The 16893-nt window shown below is 34.0% G+C and overlaps 1 protein-coding gene across 1 annotated transcript; it reads left to right on the top strand.

Annotated features, from left to right (window-relative positions):
• Nucleotides 1-860: 860 nt before the first annotated feature.
• LOC149769521 (arachidonate 12-lipoxygenase, 12R-type-like) lies at nt 861-16321 on the top strand (the record flags this gene model as incomplete). Its single annotated transcript, XM_089949854.1, has 4 exons — nt 861-952; nt 3797-3973; nt 5052-5215; nt 8593-16321. Coding segments are annotated over 4 exons (548 nt in total), but the record flags the coding sequence as incomplete, so codon positions are not given.
• Between the last annotated feature and the right edge of the window lie 572 nt (nt 16322-16893).

The raw sequence follows: 16893 nt of genomic DNA, 5'->3' as shown, positions 1-16893 counted from the left end.
TGCAGTTTGTTGCAGTAAAGTTGTAAAATGTATTTTTGCCCTTTGAATGTATTTATACATTTTCTTGGGTGGTTTGATAATCAGCATTAATTCAAGCACTTGTATTAGAGTTATTACACCAAGGGAGATAATTCAGATCAGTGTACTTTCATATAGAATTTGTTCTGATTCTAAACTAAATTAGGTAAGCTTTACACCTGCCTATTAAAACAAGAATAAAACCTTGTTCTTAGCCTTTTGACCAGTCACCCACATAGTGTTGACATTATAAGGAACTGAATGTGTTTGCTTTGTGTATGTCCAGCATATCCAGTGCTTGACCATGTCGAAACCATAAACTTTTTATATGCAACATAGTTTTGTCTCTTAATGCATTCCATCAGGTACGCAAGGCCAATTACTTGGTTGCCTGTATGGTCCCCAGTTTGTAGTGATCATTCAGTCGGATGCTATTTGCCCTGACATTGTTGTTAGAGATCATGGGTTGAAACCTTTTTACTTTGACCTTTTATTAGACTGTCAATGTGTTCTTGTCAGATTTAATACAGTAAAACAATGATACTCATAATGTTTCACCTTAGAAGTCCATATGACTTTGTAGTGTAAGCATTTGTTGAAAGCTCTTAAGAACCTGCCTTGTGATACCATCCTTCTTTTATCTGCATGGTGTCTGCCAAAACGGGTAGTAGAAACAGAGATTGTCTTATATCACCCAATTAATCCATACATTAAGAATCTGGTATGAATGACATGTGGTCTCCCAGAACAGTGGCTATCGAGTTTGAGGATAACTGTATTCTTTCTTAAATAAATAAGCATATATAAATTGTCATTTTATGTCAAATCTCCTTCTTATGCAGATACACCAGAGAAAATAACAGGAGACTGGGAGCTACAGAGCTGGAGGGAAGAAATGACCAAACCACGGGAGCAGGGAGGATGTGGTCTGGAGGTAAATTAATACTGTGCTTCTGAATATTAGCTGCTTACATTTGCAATAAACTGGAACCCCATTGTATGGTAACTTAATGTTGTTAACATACACTATAACCTGTAAGTGAACGTATGTAATGGGCACTTTGAACTGTAACCACATTGTTATCTCCACTAAACTTAGACCAACTAGGCTAACTTTGTCTGAGTAGAAAATTGGTATTTGCATGAGAATTTCATTTTTATAACTTTTTATGATGACAAGCTGACTTCTGTGCACGAATTCTATCCTTTGCTCTTGTGATACATGTTTTAAGTTTTACTTTCATTTATATTGTACATCACTTGTACTGCAAGAAAGGAAGATAATTAATAATAATATCAGCCATTAGAATGGGAATGATCATAGGAATGGAAACACTAATTATAATATTAAACAAATCATTCACAAATTAAGAAAAGCTTGTTTGTTAAAATCAGAACACTAAATCACGTAAATAAAGCTGTAATCCGATGCTCATAATGTCATTCATCTTTGCAGAATTGTGCAGTTTATATATCATGGTTTATGCAGTAAATTTATTTTATTTGAAGTTATGATGATATCCCGATGAAATGGAGAAAATATTAAAATCTTGATTCTTGTGTAAATTCATGATAGTTGAGAGTAAAGAATTTTACAGTCACAAATTGGTAAAGGGTTACCACATTATTGCAATTTATTCTGCCAGGTTTGTGCCATTGGCTTGTTTGTAATAATCTGAAATGCCTTACAATTTATTATTACACACATGCATGCATCGTTTGCCCTTCATTTCCATGCCTCGAAGCCCCGAGTGGCCGAGTGGTCTAAAGCGCTCACCGTTACAGATCACTGCCATCTCACCTCTGACTGCGTGGGTTCGAATCCAAGGCTCGGCTAGCGTGGGTACGTGGGAAAGCCTGCCAGTAGCTTCTCGTTGGTCGGTGGTTCTTCCCTGTTTTTTCCAGGGTTTTTCCTCCACCATTAATACTGGTGTTAAACCATAGAACAACAACTACAACATCATTTCCATGCCTCCATAGAGGCAGAAGTATAGAGGATTTCTCATGTCCAGTAGCCGTTTCACCCATCACAAAATCTTTCGAATGCAACTAGTTCAGTTCTCTTTGGATTTTGTTATGAAACATTGTAAATCAACCGTTCTCTGTAATTTTTATTAGACTTAATTTACCTTTTTGTGTCTTACAGCTGAATGCAGTTTATGACAGAATCTTACAAATGCAAAGAGTCTGAATCTTTCATGGATCACTGTGAGAGTTTAATAAATGTTTGGTCGTAATCGGAAGATCAGAATTTAGACATTATTCACTGTGATTTTGCTATTTTTTATTTGATTGCCACATTCTTGCTTGGAACTGGATATGTTATAGAGCAGAATCTTGTGCATGCAACTAGTTACAGTTTTCAATGGATGGCTGTATAACTAGAACAATTGTAAAATGTTATGGCCATCATCTAAAGATGTTGCATATTGATGAATCAACATCTTCCTACAATTGCTGTTAGAGTTAATGCCCTTTTGTCTGACAAAATCTTGTGAAGACTAGAAGTCTCCTAGTTTTAGATGGATAGCTATGAAAATTGGTGTATAATGTGAGTATTATTTGAAGATGTTCATAATGACACATCACTGTATATCTTTGATTTTTTGGAAGAAGATTTGCCATTTTTGACTACATAAACTGAATGATGTGAATGCAAACTACACATTGTGTTGTAGTTTTTAGTGAATTGCTACCAAACTTGATACATATTATGGGTATCATCAACAATTTGAATGTTGACCAATTATTGTAATTGAACTATTTTTGGAAGAGTTACTGGACTTTGTCGATTCAAGTCACTGATGGATTCAGTATATGACAGGTATTCGTGAACTCAGCTAGTCATGAAAGTTTTGATTTGGATTTCTGCTTACTTGGTACATATTATAATTATCATGATATGTATATATAGACAAACCATTATATTCCTGTCATTTTGTTAGAATTATTGCCTTTTATTGATTTGCAGCAGGGCCATTTTGAGTTATAGATTGGTGCTATTTATGACATAATCTTGTGACATCAATTAGTCTTAAAGTTAAAGATGGATTTCAGTTATATTTATTCTTTAGATGCAAATATTTACCAACCATTTTGTTAGAGTTATTGCCCTTTATTGATTTGCAGATAGTGGAATGTATGACCATATTTTTGCTGTAATTGTAGTAGGTGAAGGGGGGTTATTACTTTGTTTCTATACATCTGTATGTCTTTCACAAATCAAGTTTAACATTACAACACCCAAATTATTTAACTTGGAGTTATGAAACATACATTATCATGGTAACAGGTGGATGACTTAATTTGATTTCAGGCTATTACAGCACTGTTTCATCTTTTTACATATTTTTCATTGTTGATGTTTAGACTTAAACATTGTGAACATTTGAAGTAGGCAAAACACAATTAGGCTTATCTGTATTCGTTTGTAGATGATCTAATTAGAAATTTCAGACTGTTGCTGCAATTTTCTTTTGTTATAACTATTTTAAAATTTTTGGGACATTAGTATTTACAAAATAAATTTGTGAGCACAATTTTGAAAAAAGTCATGATAGTTAAAACAATGTAATTTTTTTATCAATTTTGTAACAGATGGCCAGATTGGCTTTCCATGCCATTATACCTATGTTTTTGTTTTAAATTGTTCTACAGCTTGGAATATTTGGGATTTGGTTTTGCTTTGGTCTGCAGTTTCATTGAAGTTGAGCTATGGGGCATATGTGTTTTACAAATGCAAATAAAGTTTATTCATGATGACCATTCTCCATTTTAGTGTGTTCCTGAAGAGAACGGCAAGTTTACAAGAGTTGAACAACTTATCTTGACCTTGACCTCTATCATATATACATGCAGTGTTGCTCATGCCTCCACCAACTTTCCCCAGTACGATGAGTATGCCTACCCACCAAATCATCCTGCCCTGATGAGAGGAAAACCTCCATCTTCTAAGGTATGTATTATTAATTATTGAATAAGCATCATAATGGAGAATTTCTTTTAGCATGGAAAAAGAAGTTGTGAAATGCTTGAAGCAGTGTCTTGCATACATAATCATAAACTTGTAAGAACAAAGTACTTTTGGCTTGGAACACCTGCTGAACTCCATTGCAACATCCATACGTTTACTACATTCATTGTGATTAGAACATCAGTCTCGGAGGTTGAGTGTTCAAACCCCAGCTGACTTGTAAAGAAATGGCCCTCAGGTTAGTATTAGGACTGGTTGGCCTGGTGTCAGGATAATGTGACTGAGTGGGACATGATGCAACATGTCTGCAGCATGATGCCCCAGTGCTAGACATCACTATAAACCGCCACAATGTTGACATCGTAGCGATATGACTGGAAAATTGTTAAAGCTACATTAAAATCCAAATCTCTCTTTCACACACCCACACACATACTTGGTAGTTGAGATTTATGTACTTGAAGTGAGATTGACTTAAGATCATAATAAAATTTTAATTTGGATACAGCATAAATGCATTCCATAACCATTATTAAATGCATTCCATAACCATTATTATTTTAGCTTTTGCAAATGAATGTGGCATACAGATGGCTTATGGCTGAAATCAGTTTATACATGTAGTCACATATATGTTGTTTGCACTTGATTCTGACTACTCTGTAACTAAGCTTCATATCAACAGTGAAAATTTTTTTTTAAACGAAACATATTGGTGGGAAATTATTTAGATGCTGCCCTGTGTGAAACACTTGAGACATTTTATAGACGTTTGTGCATAAATATAGTTGGATTAATTTAAATTGCATGATTTACATTGTTGACCAGATGAATCAAATTAAACCTTCACTGAATGTAAGTGTGTACTGTAGTAATAAGATCAGATGTTATATAACCTAAATTTCTTACCCCTGTAGGAGCCTCTGGCAAACCAGATGTTATTTAACCTACATTTTTACTACTGTAGGAGATTGTGATTGAACAGAAACCTACATTACTTACTCCTGTAGGAGCCCCATGGCAGCAGGATGTTATATAATGTATGTTTTTACTCCTGTAGGATGCACTGACAGAGCAGGATGTAATCAACAATCTGCCAGATAAACCCACCACATTGGACATGATGGTTGTCACCAAGATCCTCAGCAGTCGTGGAACAAAAAGTCTTGGAGACTTTGAAGTCCAGTACATATTTGAACCCCAGGCGAAGAAAGTTGTTGAAGAGTAAGAACTGAGGAAAATTTAGAATTGACAAATTTCATAGTGACAATCTTGTATTTTTTCTGTTTTTCACTTCCTCCATAGAATTATTAATAAGAACAATTAATGGGGTTTGAATGTTGCAAAAATACGTAAAAAAGAAAAATTAGACCCTTAAAGTGTCACTAAAGATCAGCTGTTGTTGTTGTTGTTGTTATGGGGTTTAAAGCCATTTTCAGCACAAGATAGGCTATACATTGCAGCCAGTATTAATGGTGGAGAAAGAACCTGGGAAAACCCCGGAAAGAACCACCGACCCATGAGAAGCTACCAGCAAGCTTTCTCACATATCCACATTGGCCGAGCCCGAGACTCTAACCCACACAGACATAGGTGAGATGGCAGTGATCCAAGATTGAGAGCACTTTAGACCACTCGGTCATTTGGGGCTCCCACTAAAGATAAGAGAATAAAAATAATCCGAGAACAGTTGGATAAATAATGTATGGCCTATTTCCTATGCTGCTCATTTGTTTGTAAAAGTTGCAGTGCTGTAACTGTTAACCATATAATCCAATCTCAAAATTATGACTGTAAATGGACACCCAGATGACAAACATATCAGCATTTAATCATTTTAGTTAGGCTATTGGTGGATACTAAAAGGAACAAATCAAGTTAACTGTCATAAAATGTTTGACAAAAATGTCGACTTTATATATGAGATTTTACAAACGTGAATAGTTAATAGTTCCATTTATATCACCATCGTGACATTTTCGATTTATGAGAAACATTCTGTAGGTAGTCCTTCTGATTTAATTTTTGAATGATATTTTCAGGTTATATTCAGCTATGCATAATGTTTGCCCGCTACAAGAATATCCCATACATATGAAACCTATATATGGCTTATATGTCACATATATTAATTACGTTTAAAGGGCTTATTAGCGGTTATAAGTGATTATAAGTAATTACTTACTTTACTTTCAGTAACTTATAAGTAGCTTATAAGTGAAGGATTAGGATTATATATCCATGTAGGCCTTTCATATGCAAATTAGGCATTTTGTTTATTAATCAAGTATAATATACTTGAAACGTGAGACTTAACTTACTATACTTATAGGTAACTTATAAGTAACATATAGGTGAAATAGGCATTTTACTTACTAATGAAGTATACTTCACTTGTAAGTAAGATGCAAGTCATTCACATACTATACGTGTACTTGAGGTACATGTGTATTCCAGCAATAAATTTGGTTTTTTTTTGAACCCATGACCCCACCCCAAGAGGAAGTCACTTCCTAATATAAATATGAATCACCAATTTGATAGAATGCCTAAACGTTTTGACCATTTACAAATCTCATTCATTTCCATCTAAATGACTGAATTTATCGAATGATTGCTGTTGCTCTGAATCATTACATTTCAAGCAGCTTGCTCATTTATTGAAAGTTTAGCTGAAAGAAAAAAGTGATAACTGTAAATTTAATTTATTCTGCAAGTAATAAATAATATATTTCATTCAAACATACATTTCGGTCAAAATACATCATCATCAAGTAGGCCCTTACAACCAAGTTGAAAAGCAGGTTTCCACTCACTGGTAGCAGTGTAGTGTTATTTTGCAGTCCAGTGGCCACTTTGCGTAGGCTGATACATGAATACTGTCCCAAATTCAGTTGTCAGCATGTGAACCCAAGGATATCTGGGTATACTGCGTTACGCTTGAAAGCACAAAGAGTGCACAACTAAATGTAACATAGTTACATAGATGAAGACCACCATTGTTTAAATTCCAGAAATAGAAAAGAAGCTGTGTCCATATCTAAATTATGATGGCTTTTACCTCATGGGCTCTGGATTTTTCCTGTAGAAACAGTTTTTTGATGTCAAACAATCTTTAAGTATCCAAACATAATTTTTTAATTTTTTTTTATATGTCATTAGAATGAACACAGGTAAATGTTTGGTGCCATATAATATTGTTTTAAATAAATTTTTGGATATAAAAGAATTCCTTGTTTACAAGGTGTGTCTGCAATGTGATTATGGCCCCCATTATGCAATTTAAACACAGACACATATGTACACACATATTTGTACAGACATGTGCACACACACATGTACACACATGAACACACATATGTATACACACATGTGCACACAAAAATAAATGTACACATATGTGCACACACATATGTACACATGTACACACACATGTGCACGTGTACACACACATATGTACACACATTACTTTATTCTACATAAGATCCATCAAAGTTAAAGTTTTATTTTAATGTTTTATTTTGAAAATATATTTTAAGATAAAAATTATGAAATTCTTTTTGTTTTTGCTGACACGCCTCATTGAAAATGCTAAATCTGGTAGAAAGCTTAATAAAAGAAATAGGAGCACCTTTGTTCCGAATGAGTTGCATATTGCTGTGAACCTTGGACTGGAGACTGATTTGTTGTAAAGTGTTAATTAGAAAATGATCATCTGATCAAGGCTTATACCATCCATAGATGACTTGTATGTGTAATGTTGGTGTAGCAGGCGTTAATGATGTTTTCACTTGCAGTACTGTACATGTAATTGTAATGACTAATATTTTGTTGACTTCATTGCATATGCAAAATATAAGTAACTTGTAAGTGATCTGTAAGTCAAGCAGATGTCACTTGTAAGTCAGACTTAGATTATATCTGGAAGGGCACATAATACAGTAGACTTGTTTTCACTTACACTATAGTTACATAAACTAATGGGGGCCGTCGAGTGGCTGACTAGTCTAAAGCACTCTCTGTTATGGATCACTGCCATCTCACTTCTGTCTACTTGGGTTTGAGTCTAGGATTCAGCTCATGTAGGTATGTGAGAAAGCTTGCCAGTAGCTTCATGTGGGTCGGTGTTTTTTCCCGGGGTTTTTCTGGGTTCTTCATCCACCATTAATACTGGCTGCCATGCATAGCCTATCGTGTGCTGAAAAATGGTGTTAAACCCCACAACAACAACAACATAGACTAAGAATTTCACTTCATGACTTATGCAGAATATAAGTAAGTTATAAATGACCTATAAGTCTGATGTAAGTCATTTATATATATATATATATATATATATATATATATATATATATATATATATATATATATATATATATATATATATATATATATATATATATATATATATATATATATATACCTGACTCTAAAATAGCATAATCAGATATGGATTATGGATTATATTTGGAAGATAGTGCAATTTGGTCTTGAGAATAAGTTTATTTCATCAATACATATGGTTGAAAAGTACAGATGCACAAAAATGAACTTGATTACCAACCTTATGTTGTATATTTTCAAGTTTTTCTTTATTTTAGGTTTCGACAGGAACTGGCAGAAATCAGTAAAACAATCAAAGAGAGGAACAAAGCAAGAAACCCACCTTATCCATTCCTGGATCCAGAAATTGTGCCAAACTCTATCAGCATTTGAGAAAACTTTTTTTCACTTCAAGTTCTTTTCCATTTGGTTTTTCTATGTACAGTCTTATTTTTAACATGTTGCAAACTTCCATATTTACATGTATTAGATAAGCTGGCTTGTTACAGGCATGCACCACAAAATGGATTACCTCCCTTTAATAGGATAATGAAATTTTATACAGTAATAAAAATTTGTGAGCCAGTGCCAGCTGGATTGAATCATGCTCTTTATGAACTTTAGAAAGACAAAGACTTGGTATACAATAAACATTTATGATTGATTCCTACAAGCGATGGTACTAAAAGAGAAGTGACTTCAAAATGGTAACTTTTGTGCAGAAGTCACAATACAAGTGCCATAATAATATATCTAAACTGACTTGCCACATTTAGTCTGGTTCCTTATTGCTTTGGTTTTAATCAGATTTTAATGCCACCTTAGGGGACATCGAGACATGGTTGTTATAGACAAATCCACAAAGTATATTGGACTATGGTTTTAATGATCATGATGACAAAAGAGGATTATCTGGGAGCCAGATTATCTGAAAACTTACGAGCCGAGCTTTAAGAAATGTTCCAAAGAAAGTTAAGCTCATTAATTTAATTAATTAGATTTTTATTATAATCCATCCCAAATGGCTGTATATGTAAAAAGCCAGTTTTGTTTGAAATGGAAACATTTTCCTCCAGCTCATGGTTCAAAACAGCATGACTTTCATACCAGATTTTCTTTTGAGTCTTTGGTTTTGGATCATTCACAAAATCTTAATAGTAAATTGTCTTTATAATTATTTTACAAGACTGAACTGTACTGTTTATTCTCACTTTTACATTGTGTCCAGATGAAAACAACATAGTTGCAGGTCTGCCATTGCATAATGTGCTGATGGATCAGGGTGATTGTTTGTTCTACTGATTCATCGCAAAATGCATGTACCCAGATCTGCTATGGTGGTGTATGTGATGGCAGATCTGGATCTATGCAGTTTGTAATTTGATCTAACTTGTAAGAGAGCATATACAGTACTTGAGATGCTCTTTGTTTTTGAGGGTGGTAGTGGGGTTTGGTAAAATTATGTTTTGGAATTAGGTATAAAAGTGATTTTGTGGAACAACCTATGTTATAAATTATCATGCTTGGAATAATTCCTGCATATGCTTCAATAAATGTACTCCACAGTTTTGGTCAAAACTCTTAAAAAATTATCTGTTTTTAAGTGCATGAAACTTGATCCTTGCTTGCAGCATGGAATGGAAGAAGTTGCTAAAATTTCACATAGAACATCCGGGCGTACTTGAAACTTACCAACATATCTTGCACAGGGTCTTGTTGCCACTTTTTTGGCTAAATAGTCTAAAATAAACTGTAAAGGTGTTTTAGTTTCTGTTTTGGAATTATGGGACACTTCTGAAGGAGGGGTAGGCACAGGACAAAGTTGTTTGCTTGTTGTACCTTACAGTGTTGAGAAAGTTAACATGCATTTCTTTCATCTACATGAATTGTCATTTATTCTTTTTTATTACTCTAAGGAAGACCATGTGCTAAGATTATGTGTGTTTAGGAAATGTACTTGAAATAGCACAACATACAAAAAGAAATTATGGGCTGACCTTCTTGTAATTTACATCTAAAATAATAGAAAAATGAAAATAGTCATGTAGAGCTGGCAGTCTTTTGAGAGATGCACATCCACTGTAAGGTCTGCCTGTGTGCTAACACAGATCAATCCCCATCAATCAGATGTCTTTCAACCTCCACTTTTTTTACAGCAAGGATTTCCAGTGGAGAAATCTCAGGAATTGTTTTTCTTTAAATTTTGAACTTGGTGCAAAAGAGTGAAACTCTAGAGCAGTCATGAGACAAATTTGAATAATTGCACAAATTCCTTTTCACCTTTTGATTGCATTGCATATGATTTGCAGAAGAAAATGGTGTATTAAAATTGATGCTTTGTATAGCTGTAAGCTAAATATGCCTGTTTTGCCCTTATTTGTACAAAATGCTTTGCAGCAGTATGTGCAAAATGTACCTTTGGAAAACCTACAATTTAAAGGATAACAAAACTAAATTCAATTTCAAGTTTTAGAATAATTTAGCTTAATTTACCCTACAAAACCCAGACCAGTTCTCATCATTCAGATGTCACAATAAAGGAAAGGTCCAAATGATGAGAATTAGAGAGGATTAAATCTCCCTGATGATCTGCATATTTCTTTTAAATATCATCAATTACCAGCTTGAAAAAAGCAGGGAATACAATTTCATTAAATTTTAAAGTTGTGCAAATGAGCAAAACTTTAGAGTGGAGCCTTATTGGGTGCAGCCAGATTTGGAAAGAATAAACCTCCAAAGAGGAGAGCTTTTGACATAGACAAAGGAGGTAACTCTTGTAACTCATGCCCTTTTTAATTATTAGTATTTAATGCATGTCCAGCTGTACACAGCATAGACGCAAATTTGCTGGCCTATATTAGGCCTTTAGATTTTGGAGTCAAAAGGTCAAGGACTGTTGTCACTGACTGTATAGCAACATTTTTAAAGCCTGTTGATTTTGGGGTCAAAATGGCGAGGTCAGGGTCACTGACTGAAGGAAGATTTTTTTCTTCTGCACAAATACTTTTCACTGGTCTTTATAGACATTGTACATGTTATGCAAGAAAGAAGCATTTTGAATTTTGGCCAGAAGATCAGAAGTCATAATCAACAACAGAAAAGGAAAATGTTTATTGCAGACTTAAACCACTTTGAGCAAGGTTTTTGAAGGGCTTAACATGTATGGAAGAAGCCTAATTTTTTGCGGTCCAGCAAATGTTTGAGTCACTGTGTCAGAAAGAAAAATATATTTTGTAGAAAAACGTTTGCTCCACAGTAAGTTAATTGACCAGTTTTGTGGATGGCTGGTAGTTCAGGTAATTAGAAACTTGTCTTACTTGTGTCGACATAGAGGACTAATAATTATGCATGGGGTTCAAAGTACTCGTGTTTTGCCATACCCTCCCAAGTTTAAAATATTTTATAAAATAATGTTATTAGTCTATTTGCAACTATTTCTTGTTTAAAATACTATGCATTTTGATGCACATGTTTAATATGTCTATTTATTTGAAGACATTTTATATTGTCTTATGTTTATATTGCATTTTGATGAAATTCAATTTTTTTGGACATTGTGCAATGTGTAATTCCATATTTCATTCTTCAGATGATGCATATTCTTCATTAAGAGGTTTCATTCCACCAGTCATTAATGAAATTTATTTAATTTTATTCAGTTTAATTGAATCTAAAGTTCTACGTATCAAAAGGACCAACTTTGCAAGAATACAAAACTGACTTTCAAATAAAAATAACCATGTTGCAGACAGTACCAGGTAGATTAAATAAGTTGTCTCCCTTATGGGAAAAAAATAACTGTTGCTGTATTATGCAAGCTCTGTCACATTATTTAATGTCTGTAGAAAAGAAATAGAACTGATGCTACCAAAACAAATTTCCATGAATTCTGAGTTGTTTAAGATTTCTTTTAATATGTTGTTATGAATGGTACTAAAAATCAGACACTGAATAATCATACAATAAAAATAAATTTTCATCCCAGTAATGTAATAATTTAATCTGTTTGACAAATTGTGGAAAATGCTCAGATGTTCTTGTTCCAATGAAAAGCATCGTTAATGGCTCATGTACTTCTTTTGGACAATCACTATCACTGAGACTGTGCATAAATTTGGGATAAAGATTGTGTCAGTCAGCCAATCAGAATTGACTTTAATTATATAAGGCCATTTCTGATTGGCTTAAAATAGTATTATCTCCAGCCCAGGTCTTAAATACACAGAAACGTTTAGGTTTCATGATACATAATTATGCAATCATGATGGTCGTTTCACAGTAGTTTAGCTTTTTTGCTGTTGTTGTTTTCATTCAAGTTTGTATAAAACCAACTTTGTCCTGTGCATGCTCACATTGCTTAGCTTCTTGTGCTTTTAATCATTTATGGATTTTTGTATTTTTTTAAAACATTTGTTTGAAATCAATAATTGTGTCCATATATTTTCTGCTTTTCAGATTTCGATGAAAGTTTTTTTGTTAAATTGTCAATTTGGAAAGATTGTCCTATTTATAATTAAATGTAACTTTATACAAGTACATGTTCAAATTAAAATTAGTATTTTTCTCCTCTATCCATGAACTGCCTTATTTTGAGAATATTAGGATGATATTCTCCATTGTGTAGTTGATTATGTTTTCTCGAATGTAGGCAGAAAAAAAATATTTGTCATGCATAATCTTCATTACATGCATATTTTTCATTTTATTTTGTAATTTCAGTGCTTGTTCTTATCTTTTTGCATACCGTATACATACATATGCACTTGAGAAGCCCATGTGTATATATCTAGGCAGCTTTTGTTTGTTTTCTCACATGTATAGTGATATGTGGTGGCTCAGTGGATAACTGTTATTAACCTTGTACCCAGGAGATTGCAGATTTGCTGTTGTATCAGACTTGGCTATCATCATTATTGTGTGCCAGTGCAAGACACTCAGATCAGGATGTGTTAGCTGCTGTGGTTTTTCCCTGGTAAAGACATTCAGAACAACTTGGGTCAATTATTATGATGAGTCCATCGGCATGGTGCTTGGAACAGTTACCATAGTGTGTCCCTGGGCAAGGTACTTGGAACAGCTTGGGTCAACTTCCATGGTGTGTCCCAAGGCACGGCATTGAGAACAGCTTGGTTCAGTTACCGTGGTGTCCCTGGGTAAGGTACATGGAAAAGCTGGGGTCAACTGCTATGGTGTGTTCCTAGGCTCGGCACTCAGAACAGCTTGGGTCAGCTTCCATGGTGTCACGCTAGGCATGGCACTCAGAACAGCTTGGTTCAGTTACCATGGTGTGTCCTTAGGCAAGGTACTTGCAACAGTTTTGGTCAGTGGCCATTGTGTATCCTGGGCATGGCATTCAGAAGTGCTTAGGTCAGCTACCATAGTGTGTTCCAGGACATGGCATTTTAATTGATCAGCCTTGGCATAACATAACATATGATGTTAGTCACCAAAACCAACCAGATTAGTAACATAGTATTTACTGGTGAATTTAATGCACTGGGATGCAGTCAGGATAGACTTAAGTAAGTTAGAAGGTATCAGGTCAGAGCCAGTGCTGATGGCTTGCAATCTAAGTTAAAGAAGTGTTCATTGACAGATTAGGCTCCGTATTGTCCAGTTCATTATGTTGTAACCATATATAACTATGGCTTTGTGTACAATGTATTATGTTGTATTCATTGGTAACTGTGGCAATATGTACATCTTATTGTGTTTTATTCATTGGTAACTATGGTGGTGTGTAAAACTGATTGTGTTGTATTCTTTGGTAACTATGGTGGTGTGTAAAACTGATTGTGTTGTATTCATTGGTAACTATGGCAGTGTGTACAACATTTGTGAAAAGACTGACGAAGAGTTGAAACTAAGAATTTGTTCATGACATTGAAATCAGACCTGCTAATTGATAACTGATGTTGATTCAGCCTATCCATTGCTTTAAAAAATGTATCTTCTAATTAAAAAACTCATTACAACCTACCTTCAATCAAAGTTACGATGATTACAAGGAAAATGTATTAACAACTGTTTTAGAAGACAAAAGTCCAATGTACATTATTTGGCAATTGTTATTTTGTAAGTGACTGAGTACTAACTTTAGTTACTTGGTTCCTCACCCTTTATGACGAATCGAATGTACATTCTATTGCAGTTGTTATTTCTATAAGTGATTGGGTACCAGCTTGAATCACTTTATTCTTGACCTTTTATGAAGGTTCCCGTCTCACAAAAGGAATAAGAACCATTTGGCTGACAGTGACAAGGTAGAAATAATAATTGAAGTCTTGTGCATACAGATTTGTTTCTCTCCTAAATTATTAAATTGGTAATCAGCCCAAAATTTGTCTCAGCAAATATTTACTAAGGTACCATTGTTTAAGGTAGATAATGTTTATTAGTCATCATGTAGGTAATGATAATTAGGGATCTGTTGATACAGTTTGTATAAAGCTCCAGAATGTCTGTATAACAATAATGTTTGGAAAACTTTACTTTAACTTTGGGATCATTTACCTAAGGGGATGAAAGTAAACGTTTAGGTCAGTTGTAACTTTACTAATAAGTAGGAATGAACTTTTATTTGACATTGTGCTTATTCTAGTATGTCAGGATACAAATATAGACACATTGTGTTATGAACATTTTAAATTTTACATAATTTACATTTGTACAAAAAACCCATGGATGTTATTAATGCATTGAAACATGACTTTACTGTGATGTGTTATATGATGACATTTGTGATGTACGACAACAGTCATGTACAATTACAGGCATATTTTGTATGACAGCAGTCATGTCATGAAAAATGGCAGTCATGCCATGTAAGTTAACAATCATGTTGTGTAAAACAACAGCCTTGTCATGTGAAATGACATGTGATGTAAGGCAACAGTCATGTCATGTAAGGCAGCAGTCATGTTGTGTAAAACATCAACCGTGTCATGTAAAATGACATGTCATGTAAGGCAACAGTCATGTCTTGTAAGGCAGCAGTCATGTTGTGTAAAACAACAGCCTTATGATGTAAAATGACATGTCATGCAAGGCAATACTCATGTCATGTTACATGACGGTCATGTAAGAGTAATGTGACAATCATGTCTTGTAGGGCACCAGCAAATGTATAATAGATAGAAAATCAGGGTCATGCAGTGTGTTGGCATCATTGTCATTGTCTAGAAGGACCCATGCCATTGTGCTGGCATCATTGTCATTGTGTAGAAGGACCCATGCCAGTGTGCTGGCATCATTGACAGTTTATAGAAGGACTCATGCCAGTGTGTTGGCATCATTGTCATTGAGTAGAAGGACCCATGCCAGTATGCTGGCATCATTGATAGTTTTTTAGAATGACCATTGCCAGCGTGCTGGCATCATTATCATTGTGTAGAAGGACCAATGCCAGTGTGCTGGCATCACTGAGAGTATATAGAAGGATGCTTGCCAGTGTATTGGCATCATTGCCATTGTATATAATAATTCTTGTCAGTGAGTTGGCATCACTGTCAGTGTGTAGAAGAATCTTTGCAAGTGTGCTGTCATAATTGCCAGCTTATAGAAGAATCCTTGCCAGTGTGTTGGCAACATAGCCATTGTATAGAATAATTCTTGTCAGTGGGTTGGCATCATTGCCATGATTTAGAAGGATCCTTGCCAGTGTGTTAGAATCATTGCCATTGGACAGAAGGGTCCTTTTGTAACATCTTGGCATGAATTTTCAATATTAGTCCTCACTTTTTCATAAGTGAAAATACAGATTTCTGCAAAGTACATGTACTATATAACTAACATGTATAAAAATGTCATTAGAAATAAGCATGATTTTCATTTGCTACATTTGCTTTGCTACAGTTTTCCAGAAAACAATCATTGCATGTTATTACAATTATCAATCATTTTAAAGGCTAAATCAATGACACAATGTGATTTGTTTGGAAGATTCAGCTTTCCATGTATTGTGGATTACATGTTTTTGGTAAATAAAGACTTTTTTTATTAAACTCCTGCTTGTATTTTTCTCTTCTTTTTTATTCCATTAACTGTTATATATACATAAATCTATTTCTTGAACATTTGTGTCTTGAATTTCAAAATAATCATAATCAATTAGAGGAAAATATTACTAATATTTTGGTGTCATTAATGTTGTATTTTCAAAATTTTCCTAAGAATGCAAACAATTATTCCTTAGTTTAGCAAAGGCAAATAAGGATGGTATATTAAAAGTAGATTTTGTAATTATTATTATTACTATTATTACTATTATTTTTATTATTATTATTATTATTATTAATTATTATTATTATTATTATTATTATTATTATTATTATTATTATTATTATAGTATTTTCTTGTTTTTGATGGCACACAGATGGGATATGGAATAATTATATCAATTGTGGGTGCTAAAAATCAAAGGTTAAGATCACCATAACTGAAAAAATGAAAATGCTTTTCCACACAATAATGTCATTTCTGTATTAAATACCTTTCCCAAACTTTGTAGATGTCATGCTTTTGGTGTAATTAAGAAAGCTGTTGATTTTCCATGAACCAATTAAAAATCAAGGTCCATG

Source organism: Sinohyriopsis cumingii, unplaced genomic scaffold, assembly GCF_028554795.1.
Source record: "Sinohyriopsis cumingii isolate HCF-2022 unplaced genomic scaffold, ASM2855479v2 utg003591l, whole genome shotgun sequence".
Taxonomy (NCBI): domain Eukaryota; kingdom Metazoa; phylum Mollusca; class Bivalvia; order Unionida; family Unionidae; genus Sinohyriopsis; species Sinohyriopsis cumingii.
Note: the sequence above shows the minus strand (reverse complement) of the source record. Positions and strands in the feature narration are given on the sequence as shown.